Below are 14,995 nucleotides of genomic sequence, written 5' to 3' on the forward strand. Positions count from 1 at the left end.
TGGGGTCTTTTCCGCCATCGCGGACTTAGCACTTCCGCCATGCCGTGGTGCTCGTGCCCGATGGGTCGGAATGGGCCGCACTTTGCTCCTTCGTGCAATGGCGGAAACGCTATTTACGCTGTGGCGCTCCGGTCAGTCGATTTCCGCAAGGGTCGTAATGAGGGCCACAGTGCTAATACACGGTATATTTGTATTTTGTTTAGGTGGCCCCGCCCCATTTCTTCAGAAGTCCATATTACCAGAGCTGCGCGCGCATCAAGTACGCTCTCTAAGTAGCGCTGTTTGCTGGCGCTGTTTGCTGGCACCTGATGCTGACCCAGGACGCCGTGTGAATCCTGCACTTCACTTCAACTGGATTTTTGGACTTTAATGGTATCATACATTCTAATTTACCATATGGACTTAAGGAAACATCTTATTATAAATATACAGTGCTAATATACGGTATATTTGTATTTTGTTTAGGTGGCCCCGCCCCCTTTCTTCAGAAATCCATATTACCAGAGCTGCACGCGCATCAGCGTGCACGCATCAAGTACGCGCACTAAGTAGCGCTGTTTGCTGGCACCTGATGCTGACCCAGGATGCCATGTGAATCCTGCACTTCACTTCAACTGGATTTTTGGACTTTAATGGCATCATACATTTTAATTCACCATATGGACTTAAGGAAACATCTTATTATAAATATATAGTGCTAATACACGGTATATTTGCATTTTGTTTAGGTGGCCCTGCCCCCTTTCTTCAGAAGTCAATATTACCAGAGCTGCATGCGCATCAGTGCACGCGCATCAAGTACGCGCTCTAAGTAGCGCTGTTTGCTGTTCACTGGCTCACCAGCTTCCAGCTCCCCCGGATAATTATTTGAATTCTAGCTGATCATTACATATCTTGTGGCTCTCCGTGTTCATTCGCATAGAGCTTGGCTGAGGCACTAACGGTAAGCAGATGCTTGCGCATTGCCTTATTGAAGTTTCAAATTTTCTATGATCCATCACGGCGTGCTATGTATTGAGAGCTAGTATCTTCACCTGCTCCGTTTCAGTGATTATTTGTTGGAAATTGGATCACAGCTGTGCGTTTATAACCAGTCGCTAACGCAGCTTGCTGCATAGATCCTCACGAAAATGGCGTGCAGTCTGCGTAGCGGTCGCTGCAATGAATTAACTACTGTTGCACTCTCTTCTACAAGTATTGACTCCTTAGTATGCTCAGGGCGGGCTTCATACGAGCCGCCATTAATTGAAGCTCTAACTTCTTCTCACTTGCAAACTAGTACTAATCACGTTGCACAAATTCATACTGCTTTGCCTAATAGCACTTTCGCTTCTCTGCCCTCCGAACCTTATAATTACAAAAATGTCCTGAGCCCAAGACATAAGACTCAGCGAAGTCTTTAGCAGCTGTTCTGACTCTCCTGTCCCCCGCAGTGTACTGAGTGAGCTGCCCGACACTACGCTGCGCAAAATGACAGCTCTTGATAATCAAGTACGTCACTCCATTGAGATGCTAACACCGAAGGTCTTTGGATCAAGCTCAACCAAAAACATACTAACTCTCACAACCATGAAAGACCAACTTCCACTCTTGGTCAGTAGCAAGAATAGAGATGCTGATATAAATATGGAACCCCCACCTGCCCAAATGCTATTCTCCCCTGACTTCCCTGATGGAGGAACAAAACATGGAAAACATTGAAGGTAGGTCTCCTCATACCTTCCCGGTGATAATTAAAATCCTTGACCTCCTAGACAAAGGACATGATTTGACTCACTTGGAATCGAGGGAGACCAAAGCCATGCTACAACACATCTGTTCCAAAATGGACAGGATGGAAGGCTTCATAATTGTAGTTGATTCTTTAAGAACTATTAAGGATGACTCGATTAGGAACCAGCCTTTAAAGCCTCCATCCTCTCTAAACCATAAAAGTACGCAGTCTGGCCCCCGATCTCTCTCAATCTCCTGATTCAATAATTCCTACCTCATTGGTTCCGTCCCCCAATCTTTTGCCTCTCCCTTCCAATGGGTTTACCTGCAATTACAGCTTCGAGTTAAAAGAACTGAAGGCATCAGTTGAGGAGATTAGCCAAACAATTATTCATCATTTATCGAAGTTGGGCCCCCCCAATCAACCTGTCGATAGTCCATCAGTCCTTTTAAAGGTACTGGATCACATGAAAGATGAGATATGCCCCCCTGCTGATGACAACCCTGCATTTTTTTCTCGTCGCACCAAAAAAGACGCATTTGCGGGCTGTCAAATGCCATGCAAAAAGATGCAAAGAAGCACTGGAAAATGATTAAAAAATTTGATGAATCACGATACAATTGCTGTATTGTCAATACAATTGCTGTATGTGGGGCTATGCCAAAATCCCCTCCTGTAGATATCATAGATGAAGACCATATAGATCTACAGCAACTTACTAAAGAAAGCCAAGAAGCCTTGATCTCTAATCCAACTTCATCTGCTGCACCTGTACTATCTAAAACCAGCAACATATTGCCTGATCGTATGAGCCAAATTCAATTGTTCCTAGCGAATGACCTTCCTGCTACCAAAATCCTTAAACAATCTAATGGCAGTTTAAATGGTCCCTCAAAAAATGCTGATCTTAAAACCCAACGTCACGATTCATTAATAAAACCAATAAAATCTAACCTGAACAATTATTTTTCGGGGTGCGGAAGGATCTGCACAACTACTGATTCTTCGCAGATGGGTATAAACCCTAACGGTTTATCCACAGACGCGATTTCCTCCAGCTGCGCAAATAAACTATATAGTGAAGCATGTTCGAATGACCCTCCTCCACCTTCTGTAATTGCCAAACCTCCAGGTCCTATCATTACTAACAGTCCAATTGTTGTTAATGGAGGGAGTAAAATCAGGATCCTACCGCATGATCAGGCTCCCTTACCAATTGGTAATTCTACTATTCAATTAGGGAACCTGTCTGGTGTTTCGGCCCCGATTGTTGGCAATCACCTTGTTTCAACACATGGCCCTGGAATAAGTAGGTCTCTTCCTGAATATCTCTCCAATAACGAATCCACCAATAATCGGGCAGCTACCTTGGAATTACTGAGTAAAGCCATCCAAGAGGGCCTTATCTCCAGGGAAATGGTATCTAATGCCATGTCGCTTGACGCCAACAGTAGTAAAGAAACCAATGTTTTGCTAAAAAATGAAAGCCATAAAACGATTGATGTGTCGTCAAATGTGCTACCTGGCTGTGAATCCACTAGCCCTGCTTTACCCTCTGATAAACATCCTTCAACCAGTAAAGTCCATATAATTGGTCTTGAGGGAAGTACGGCTTTTCTTGGCCGCTCTCGCATCAATCGCACATTTCTGCTAGCATTGTTTTCTCGAATTGCTCAATTAAGAATCCTAAAATCAGAAGACATTGTGAGAGTATCACTTGCAATTTCTAATAACTACTGTGCTATATGTTATCTTAATTCAGAGTCAATAATGAAATTCCTGGGGTTCAGCCATGCTGAACTTAAAGATCAAGGATTTATCCTATCAACTTATGCTGACGAACAATGTGAAAAATAATTTCTTTCATTTTCCTGTTCACCTGCTGCTGCCAATTCAGACACGAATAACCGAGCCTGTCATGTTGGCAGTGACAGTAAATCGGTTGTCCATGAATTACTGAACTCACTTGCCAATTTGAAAGACCTCCCTTGGCTAGAACCAATGCTTAATTCAATTTTAACCTTTCAAGCATCCCATCCTAAAACATAGACATTGCTAGCTAAAGGAATTTCGTTAGCTTGTTGGAACTCATGTGGATCCCACAACCTAATGAAATGGTTTAAGACGTTTACTGTTTCTAATCAGCCTACAATCATACTTTTGAGAAACAATGCAAACTACTGCTCTCTTCTTACCAGGTTTCACGGTCTATTGCTCGCCTGCCTCAAGAACTTCTCAAGGTCGTCCTTCTTGCGGTCATGCAATTGCAGTGAACAACTCCCTAGAAGCTTGGACTAAATTGGTGTGGGAATCCTCTGATATCTTGGGGATCCTGGTGATTATGAATAGAGCCAAATATCGTACTATTTTCATAATCTCCATTTATTGGAATGCCATCAGAATAGAAATGGGTACCATATTAGACGAAATTGATAAGTGCTTGGAATCTCGCATGAATGAACATCAAGCTCTAGAAATAATAATTGGTGGTGACTTTAATGCTGACTGCCGAAAAGGTTTTTTGACTGGGGATAATCAGCGTAATCAAATCTCGCGTGTAAGAGGTGCTCGGTGGAAGGCTTACTTTCAGGATTGGGATATGGACATGGCAGAAACAATAGACATAAACCCCCATTGCACATGGAACCGTGGATCATATGCATCGAGTATTGATTTTATTTTCCTAACACATAATGTTTTAGCACTTCACTCCCTTATGCATTAGTCCTATAGTGTATGGTGACCATGCCCAATTATCTATCTTCCTGAAACTTGAATCTTCCGTACTCCAACTTGATCCATCGTTAATATTCCCTGAAGTACATCATCATCAAATATTGCTTAAATGGAACCCGGGTCTCTGCAAACAATTTGTTGCCTATGTTTCTTTACACATTGACAGGATCAAATTTGTTGAAACCAAACCTATACAATACATAACAGCCCAATGCTCTGCAATAATAAAAGAAGGTCTACTTCAGTTCAAAGTTCTTAAACAAAGCCCACTCTCATACTTACGTCCCTGCATGTAAAAATCTGAAATGGTGCAAAAGCAGAGCCCTTAGGGAACTTCAAATGAAAGGCCTGGATTCAACGGCCTACTTGAACGTCCGTAGATCTATATTGATCACGTATAAAAGGAACTTAAAACATGCTCGTATTTTGAAATACAATAAAACTAACTGTTCTTCGAACAAAGCAATATGTGGACAGGATACCGCGTACCATTAAAAATGACGATAATCATATCACTCCATCAATGCCTAATTGTATCTCAGAATCCTGCGACTATATGTCCACCAAATATAAGCTTCCGATAATATTTTCAAATGTACCGGATCTGTCTCTATGTTACAGCGAGCTGCGTCGGTTACAACGGTAGTATGATGATATCAAATGGGCTATTTCCAAATGATCCTATTCGAAATCAGCTGGTCCCGATGGACTTCCACCATGTGTGTACAAATCTGACCCGGAACTGTGGGCCTTAACCTAAAACCTAAATTTCAGATAATAACACAAACAGGTAACATCCCTGAATCTTGGCGGTCGTCTAGCATCATTCCAATTTTTAAGAGAGGTGACCCCTCCTTACCAGTGAATTATCGGCCCATCTCGCTGATTGACACCGAGGCTAAGTTATTTGCAATTCTACTTTTATTTGATTTGGAAAAATTAATTGAAGCTCACAAGCTCTATTCGAAATACCAAACTGGTTTTCGAAAAGCAATGAGCACTTCACTAAATGTCATAATAATGGCGCATGTAATTGCTCGTGCGAAATCCAAGAAATGTAATCCGGTCTTCATTGCACTAATCGATATGTTGTCAGCATTCGACAATGTTGTACAGAACATTCTTTGGGCAAAAATGTTAAAAATGGGAATCCCCCCTGTATTACTATATTGGTTTATTGAACTCCACACAAATACTTCATATAAGATAAAGATTACATTGGATTGGTGGACCACTAAGCCCATCAAGACGTTCATGGGTCTAAAACAGGGGTGCAATCTTGCTGCAACCTTTTTTAATCTATACCTGTCAGACTTGGATGATACATGGAGCGCTAAAAATCTCTTTTCAGTTAAAATTGGCATTACACGCCTCCAATGGCTGGCATTTGCTGACGATATTATTATTCTGGACCCCACGCCGGTTGGTCTCCAAGCAAAATTACACCTGTTTGAAAACTTCGCAAATGCCCATAACTTATCACCTAACACTGCAAAAACGGCCATTATGAGTTTTGGGTGCCCTAAAAAGAATAATCGTTATCAATGGCACCTTAGAGAGACATTGATTCGTCCAACCACAAACACGATTGGTTATTATCTTTCAGAGGACAATTCAATCCTTGCCTGGGCTGACCCGTTTACAATGTAAGAGTAGACCCTTCTCTCGCAACTGAAAATGATACATGCGAAATAGTGCACATTTTCGTTAGTTCATTTCATTCATTTTCTCATGCTCAAAATTGAAACTGTTCTTCTATACACCCTTGATATCTGTCTCTGTGACATGAGAGCTTGTTTAGATCGACTACAGGGGTCTCTGATTAAATCTGCGATGCACTTGCCTCTATCGTTAACAAACTCTATAGTATGGCATGAATTGGGGTTAGTCGCTTTATCGTCACGTTGGAAATGGAGACAGCTTTTGAACTATGCTAAAATATGCTATCCTCCCACTAGTTGTCTCTACAAGGATATGCAATCCATTCTTGAAACAATGAATATTCCATCAATTATTAAATATAGGTCCAACATGCAGGCATTTCTGACCGAAGTGAATATTACAGTCGATGATGTCCATTTCCGTCCAGGGTACGCTAAGAAGAAAGTATATGAGCAAGATTGGTGCCAGACTTTGGATCAAATAAGGAAATATTAAATGTACAAAGAATATTCTGCTTCAACTAAAAAACATAGCCTGACATACAAGTACATAGATTTATTCCCCTGTAATCATTCTAGAAGGGTTTTCCTATGGTTCAGATTTAACTTATACCTCACCCGTGAAAGGACCAAACATTGGAATAAAGAAAAAGGGGTACCAACTATTGAAAAATGTCGTTTTCCAAATTGTGTTGAACCATGGGAGTCGTTGAAGAACTTGATTTTATACTGTCCTCATTTTAAAGTTAAGAGAACTATTTTATTGTTCAAATTTGTAAATTCAGAATATGCTGGCTGTCTTGAATCTCTATGGGCAAGAATGATGCAAGGTAATCATTACCCACTAACATTTGCCCTTGTTGCCCTTTGCAAACACATTGAAAAGAATTAGTAGTATATGATATTAACTGATTGCTTGCTTCAGCTACTGTATCTCTATTAAATTGTTTTATGTTACTCGTTTAACTAGAAAGGATGACATTGGATTTTATTAAATGTGATTTTGTATTATTGCATTTAATTGATCATATAATTATGTATTTTCTGTTTTTGTAAAGGTTCTACTTTTGTAAAGAACCAAGAACAAATCAAATACAATTTTAAAAAAACACCACGGTAGTTAAAAGTAAACCTCTGCCACCAGCCATTCATTGAGGAAAGGGTAACATAACACATGTTATATGAGAAGCTAGACAAAGGGGATACTAAGTAACCCCTCCAGCACCCTATTGTAAGATAGTGTGTGCTGGGTCTAGAAAGTTACAAGTGTAAGTAAAGTCAATTTCACTTCACTGCTCTTGGGAAACAGTAGTTTATCCAAGAGAAGGTATTTACAGCTCTGGAAATCTGAGAAGATTTCCCTGTGTCACTGCACTGAAGGTGCTGTGTGACACAATGTAAAAGATGATGCCTATGGAGTTTGTCAGACTGCACAACCAAAGGAAACACAAAGTTCAAATCACATCAAAAATACATGAGAGAGTGCGAAAAAAGGGTCTCACTCTCTCCAGGTAAAAAATCAAAGTCCTAGAGTCCAGCAAAAGAACTAAGGGGTCTCTAAGGTAGAGAGGAATTAGCACATTTCTGAGAATTCTCCCTAACAACCTGCACGCGTACAGAGATCTTGTAGAAGGTCTGCGTGCAGCCAGCAACACCTCAAGTACCTCCTCTGAGATGTCTCAGTCATCATACCTCATCCTCTTAGGAGCCATGCATGTAGATTGAGGGAATCCAGGATTTGGTGGAGCACTCGATCCTCCGACTGAGTCAGGAGATCCGAACGGCGAGGCAACCAGTGAGGCGGACAGATGTTCAGATCCAAGAGATCGGAGTACCACGTCCTCTTTGCCTAATCTGAAGCAATCAAGATACTGGTCGCTGAAAATCTCTTCAACTTCCAGAGAACCCATGGAATGACTGGAATCGGGGGGAAGGCGTAGTGGAGAGGGAAGGTCCAATCCACCAGAAATGCATCCCCCAGTGCGCTGTTCACTGGGAATTCCCTCAAGCAAAACTTTTCGCACTTCCTGTTGGATGCAGTGGTGAAAAGATCCACTGCTGGGGTACCCCAGAGATAGAAGACCTCCTCTAGGACTTCCTGGCACACTTCCCACTCGTGTGAGCCAGTGCTCTGCCTGCTCAGAGCATCCGCCTTGGTGTTCTCCGTCCCTGCCAGATGAACTGTCGAGACCGGATTTGGTTCTTCTGTAACCAGAACCACAGCTGTATTGCTTCTGTTCAGAGGGGTCGGGAGTGAACACCACCCTGCTTGTTGAGGCAGTGCATGGCCACAGTGTTGTCCGTCAGGACGAGGACATGCTTCCCTCTGAGAGACGAAGCAAAGGCCATTAGGGCTAACCTGATGGCACGCAACTCCAGCCTGTTGATGTGCCACATGGCTTGTGATCGAGATCAGAGGACACTCACCTGTAAATCCTCACAGTGAGCGCCCCAACCCATCAGAGATGCATCTGTGACCACTCGGGCCTGAGGCCAAGGAGGCCAGAAGGGTTCCCCCGCCATGAGATTGCTGCACGTGTTCCACCAGCCGATTTAGCGGACTACCTGGCTGGACACTGACAGGTGATCCGTGAGTGCTCCCAGATACTGAGACCACTGGTCCCTCAATTACCACTGAAGGGAACTCATGCACAGTCTGGCCTCTGGCACTAGAAAAATACAGCAGGCCATGAGACCCAAAAGGCAGAGGAAAGAAGGCCCTGGTAGGGTAGTGTGGTTCTGACATAAATGCACCATCTGGGCTATATTGTTGACTCTCTCTTCGGGAGGAAATGCCTTCCCTACCTGAGTGTCTAGGACTGCTCCGATAAAATGTAGCAACTGAGCTGGTGTCAAATGAGACTTATTCAAGTTGAGGGAGAAGCCCAGCCTGTGCAGTAGTAGGCAAGTGTCTTCCAGATGAGACAACACGTGCCTTGCTGACTTCCCCCGGATCAGCCAGTCGTCCAGGTATGGGAAACATGACCCCTGATCGCCTGAGGTGAGCCGTGACTACCGCCATGAGCTTGGTGAAGACCCTTGGAGCGGAGGTCAACCCAAAGGGCAGCACCTTGAAATAATAGTGCTTGTCCCCTATGAGGAACCTTAGGAACTTCCTGTGCTTTTGGTGTATTGGCACATGTAAATAAGTGTCCTGCACGTCTATCGACACTAGCCAGTCCTGAAATCCGAGAGCGTGGAGAATTTCTCGCAACATTACCATCCTGAATTCGTCTTTCCTCAGAAACCTGTTTAGTGCGCTGATGTCCAGAATGGGACAGAGACCTCTTCCCTTCTTGGGTACCAGGAAATACCAGGAATAGCAACCTGATCCTCTCTGTTCGGGAGGTACCTCTTCCACGGCACCCTTTGACAACAGGGCTCTCAGTTCTTTCTGGAGCTCCTATCCCAGTTGGATTGGGGGAGGTGGGAATCTGTCCAGTGGTCTCTTTAGAAAGGGCAAACAATAACCCCACTGAATCAACTGCAGGGCCCAGGCGTCAAAGGTTATCTCCAGCCCCTGGGGCCAATGCCCTGCTAACCGTCCAACAACCGGTGCATTGTGGGAGCGGATTAGAGGAGATGGGCGTCCCTGTTGCTGTTTCTGCTCCTTGGCCTCCGGAGGCCCCTATGACCCTTCTGGGGCGTGAGAAGCGCCTCTGCCCCTGCCTGGCTTGTGGGAGCTGCGCCTTCCTGCAATAGGGTACATAACACTTATAGCCCATGCCTCTGGAGGCAAAGCTGAAGGCAGGCCTGGCCGGCTGCGCCGCTAGGCCCAGTGATTTAGCAGCCAACTTGGACGCTTTACATTTTTCTAAGGATTTGTCCGCTTTTCACCGAAAAGCATGTCTCCCTCAAAGGGCATGTCCAGCAACCTGTTCTGAACATTCAGGGAAAAGCCAGGGGTTTTCAGGTAGGCTTGCCACTTCATTACCACTGCTGAACCCATTGCTCAGCCAACACAGTTCGCCACCTCCAGGCCCATCTGCAATGACTGTTTGGCCACCTCCCTTCCATTCTCCACCATCAGTAAAAATCTGTCCCGCATGGCACCCTCAGGGACGTATTCAGCAGCATGTCCACAGCTTTGCACAAGCCGAAGGAGTATTTCGCGAATCTGCAGGCTATGTTTATGAGCGCCATGCTACCAGAGGTGAACACCTTTCTGGCCAATGCATCAGATTTCTTTCCCTTTCTGTCTTTAGGCAGATTGGAAGTGGATGCCGCTGGTCTGGTTGAAATAGTGGCAGCCTGTATAACCAACCCTTCCGGGGAAGTGTGTGTGGCGAGGAAAGAAGGGTCTCCTCTTGCCGGCCTATACCTCCCTGTAAAATTGTTGTTAACAGGGGGAATAGTGCAAGGGTGGTGCCATAAGGAAGATAAAGGGTCCGCAATGGCTGGGTTAAATGGCATGTTATGCTCAATTGTAGGACTCTTGTCCAAGACAACAGTAAGCTCATACTCTGGAAGAGGCGTGGTAGACGCCTTCAATCCAAGGGTGTCAACAACTCTGACAACCAGAGCCCTGAACTTGACATTAGCATGACTATAGGGCTGTTTTTTTTTTGCAACTCAAGATCTGGAAAAGTATCCAGGCCACTAGCGTCCTGTAAACCTTGAGCTAAGGCCAATAAATCAGCCTGATCGTTGAAATAATCGTCGCTGCCGGCTCCCGTGTAAACTGGGTCGACCTGCTCATCGGGGTCATCAATGCCGAAAATGAATTGCATCGAGTCAAAGAATCTCAATCTCGATAATGGCACGAAAGAACCATTGCTGACTGTTGGCGCTGAGGGCTTGACTGCCAAAGGAGTAGGCTTCAAAGTCAAAGTGGCTTTCAATGCCGATGGTCCATTCGGCGCTGGGGGATGCTCAGACGACCGATTGATGCTGTGGGCCTCGGCCTCTGGTGATTTATGTCTAGTAGGCGTGACGCCCAAAAGTGTTTTCAACGGCGTAGAGGGAGTGGCTGGCTTGGTGTCGAAAGCACAGAGCGCCGCTTTTGCCGCCAAAGCTTGCTGGTCAGGGGTCGGAGTCGTACCTACAGTAGCTTGCCGCTTAAACATTTTTAGCATAGAAGTTTCAAAATGTTCCCACTCTTCCCAAGTGGTGGGCCCTGCCAAGGGCTTACCTCATTCCGACGAAGAACTTGACTGGTGCCGCTTCTTCTTCCATAATGAAGACAACGAGGAATGGTCCTGGAATGGGACCGTTTCTTAGTCTTCTTGCAATGTTGTTCCTTCCCCTTATCGGGGGTGGGCTCCTCAGTCTCCGCCTCCGAAGACCGGAGGAGAGACTGCGCTGGAGATTTGTCAGGCGGGCGACACAAAGCCTGTTTCCCGGCCCTCTCATGTAAGGACTTTGCACAGGTCTCTGTGTCATGACTACCACCCAGACACCACAGACAGACGTCGTGGGGGGTCAGTGACAGACATTTTGGCCTTGCAATCACGGCATTGCTTGAACCAGCTGTTCCGCCTAGCCAAATGGCTGGGTCTGTTCGTGGCCATCCTTGAGGGATGTGCTGGGACTCTGGAAATCTGCTGTGCTCCTCCTTCCACTAGGAAAGAAACAAGTCTTGAGGAAGACCAAAGTTCAACCCCTGAGTTGCAGAGGGCCTCCTGACTTCAACCAGGCTCATTGCAAGAAGTGCACCCATGAAGATCTCAATGAGGGATGCAGAACCCCTATAGTCTGAGGTCGCTAGAGGAGCGTAAAGACGACCAGCAATGAATGTCCTCAATCCGCAAACCAGACGACCTTGCTCAGTGACTACACTGGTGAACCTTGTTTCCCCAGCGATTTACTGTCACCTGGGATCCTTTGTTCCTTTCTACGGGCTCAGGAGCCCGAGATCCCTTATCTCCTGAACTGCCCCCTCTCTCCAATGGGTTTTCTTTGCCCGTAAAGTCCTGCTTATCATAGCACTCTTCCGGGATGTCCGACGATGGTGTTGTCCTGGTCAATACCTCTGTGGGTCCTCCTTAAGAACTCCAGGTGTGGTAGTGTGGTAGTTGTGGTAGTTGCTCCTGTTACTGGAACTTGATTTAAGAACACAAGGAACCCAAAGTCCGTATTTTGCATTGCTGCATTTGTTGTTCACTAACTGAAATTCATTACTTTACGTGCAGTAGTTGAGTGGGCCCTCCTGGCTACTGACCTCTTCCCTCAGGATTCTTTTGTGACACCTAAAAGACTATAAGAGACTTGATACATGTTAGGGATGGACTTCTGAAGTTGTAGCATGTGGTTCTGGGTGCCTTATACATAATGTGTGCTACACATCTGTTATCCCTACTTTAATGATTGCATGTATAGTGAATACTTGCTTGGGATTTTAAAGTAGTGTGTAACCCATAGTGGGTTACCCAACTGTGAGTTGTGTATATGTATTAAAGTATTTTTGCTTACCTTGACATACGTAAAGTGTGCCTTTGTGTAATACTCATTGGCACACCTGCTCCCTCCTTTCCTCTCACTCTCTGGCTGGCCTCTCTTGGCCCTCTTCCTGCTCCCACCTGTGAGGCTAAAATCCTCAGGGTCATCTTCGACTTCACACTCTCCTTCTCTCCACACATGTCTGCTGTCTCTAAGAAGTCACACTACCAGCTCAACCTCCTCAGAAGTATTCTTCCTTTCCTCTCCTTCCCCCAGAAGCTCACTGTCTCCAGAGCTCTGGTTCTCTCTAGGCTGGACTACTGTAACAGCCTCTTTCTAAATCTGCCTGCTTCTACTCTCTGCCGTTTGCAACTCATCCAAAACAGGACTGCAAGACTTGTCCTTGGCCTCAGGCCCAGGGATCGTATCTCTCCAGGACTGAAATCGCTGCACTGGCTTCCTGTGGCAGCGAGGATAAAGTTCAAAACTCTCTGCATTGTCCATAAGACCTTATGGGGCCTGGGGCCTTAATACCTTCAACTCTCTCTTCCTAAATATCTCCCTTCTCGAGCTCTTCACTCATCCACCTCCAACTCCCTCAGGGTCAGTCACTTCTCCAAGCAACAAGTCGGTGGTAGATCTCCTTCCTCTGCTGGGGCCTCCCTCTGGAACAGCCTCCCTGCCTCTCAAACTTGAGGAGAACCATCTACGGTTCCGCAAGCACCTCAAGACCTTCCTCTTTGCTTCTGCTTTCTCTCCTCTGCTCCCTTGCTGATCCCCTGGTTGAAACTGAAACTGCACTGGTTTACCTGGCTACCCTCTGATCTCGGGCCCAGGTCCCCTTCCTGCCAGTTGCACACCTGCCCTGCCCGCCTGGCAACCCTGCACTTGGGGACTGTTTCTGTATCCCCTCAGCCCCCTACCAGCACTTGACACCTGATGTCTGCCCTTACCCTTGCCACCAGCTGGCCGCACTTGTAACCAGCTGGTCGCACTTTTTATTTATTGTCTTATTTATTTTATTTATTATCTTTACGGTTATCTTATGTACTGTACTGCCCCTTCCCCTTTTGCCCCTGCACTTCTCCCCTTCCCCCATCCCCTGCACTTGCGCGATCTCACTGTCACCTGGACTAAGATTGCTGTCTTTGTCTTCCCTCTGTTCCCCCTCCCTTGCCTTGTCGTGCCACTTGTGTATAGGCACATTATAAATGGCATATCATATCATATCATATATCATATCATATCATACTATAAAAAATGTTATTACTTAGCAATTCTGCTAAGTGTTAACTGTACTCCACAAAAGTGCCCCCTTCCTCCTTAGTTTAGTCTTGCTGCTTGGCCAATGCTACTTAAGAGAGTGGCTTTGCTCACCTGGAGTCGTTAATAACCTTGCAAAACCTAGGTTGGTGTTTCCAAGTCATGCTCCAGGTAGTGACTTTGAAACCCTCCTAACACTCCACTTAAGGTGTTGTGTGTCAAACAAAAGCACAGGAAAAAATTCAAAGGAAAAACAGTCTCTCTCCACTGGTAGTCTAGGGGGTCTCACCAAAGTCCCCAAAATAAATTAGTCAAGCAGATAAGTGAAGCTATACAAGATTTACATATCCCTAAAGTTGGCCAAAGTCACCGGACATAAAGAAATATGCTGGGGGTCCAATTGAAATCAATGGAGGGAAAGTTGAAAAAAAGGCTGTTTTTGCTAACAATTACTATGGCAGAGACATTGGAAGAGACGGATCATTACATGCAGTGGTGATTATTCTCTTTCTCCTAATGCGGCAACCAGAGAGCTCCTAACTTCCAAATCACCCCTTCTTTCCCAAAGATCCTTTCAAATATGCCTCACAAGGTTGAATTCTGAAAATGGAAAACATTTTTAGAGGCAGAACTTTCCCTAAAACAAAGGGATGACTTCTTACCTGTTCTAGGCTGTCTGCACTCAAACTTGTAGCCAGAACCTCAATTCGAAGGTGCACCTTTCCCGATGACACGTCTTCTAGGGGAATCCACTGAAAATAAAGAACAAAAAAGTTACAGTGCATCAAGGGGGTGGGAGAGAAAGGATGCGATAAATGATGAGATGGGGAAAAGAGGAAATGGGGAGAAAGAAGGTAGAGAAAGAAGAGAGCAAGCAGTACATTATAGAGGACAGGACAAGGAGGCAATACACAGGTGTGACACAGATAGCAAGATATAAGGAAAAGTAAATGAGGCAAAAACAGAGGCACAGGGAAAGTAGTGAACAAAGGGTAGGAAGATAGCAGTAGAGGAAAATAGGGGCAACGAAGGCTAGTGTTTATGTCTGACACAAATTGGCCCATACTCTAGTTTAGATCCTGTACTTAAGATCAACTACTGTTAAGCCCACCCTTTGTGAATGTCAAATATGCTCCTCACTGGCAGCAGGACAGGACACCCAAAAGAGACAGCCTGCAGAAAATACAACATGCATCTAAAGTCACATGCATTTCGCAAGGTGTCACTAAGTTCACACTTATGT

General features: G+C 45.1%; 1 protein-coding gene across 1 annotated transcript in view; it reads right to left on the minus strand.

The window, feature by feature from the left end:
- Positions 1 to 14,995, minus strand: part of ESYT1 (extended synaptotagmin 1) — a 1,383,482-nt gene that overhangs the window by 476,488 nt on the left and 891,999 nt on the right. The window contains exon 21 of the mRNA XM_069653762.1: positions 14,415 to 14,504. Coding sequence (XP_069509863.1) covers positions 14,415 to 14,504 — 90 coding nt within the window. The remainder of the gene's footprint in view (positions 1 to 14,414; positions 14,505 to 14,995) is intronic.

This window comes from Ambystoma mexicanum, chromosome 3q, assembly GCF_040938575.1.
Source record: "Ambystoma mexicanum isolate Mex_15411 chromosome 3q, UKY_AmexF1_1, whole genome shotgun sequence".
NCBI classification, from domain to species: domain Eukaryota; kingdom Metazoa; phylum Chordata; class Amphibia; order Caudata; family Ambystomatidae; genus Ambystoma; species Ambystoma mexicanum.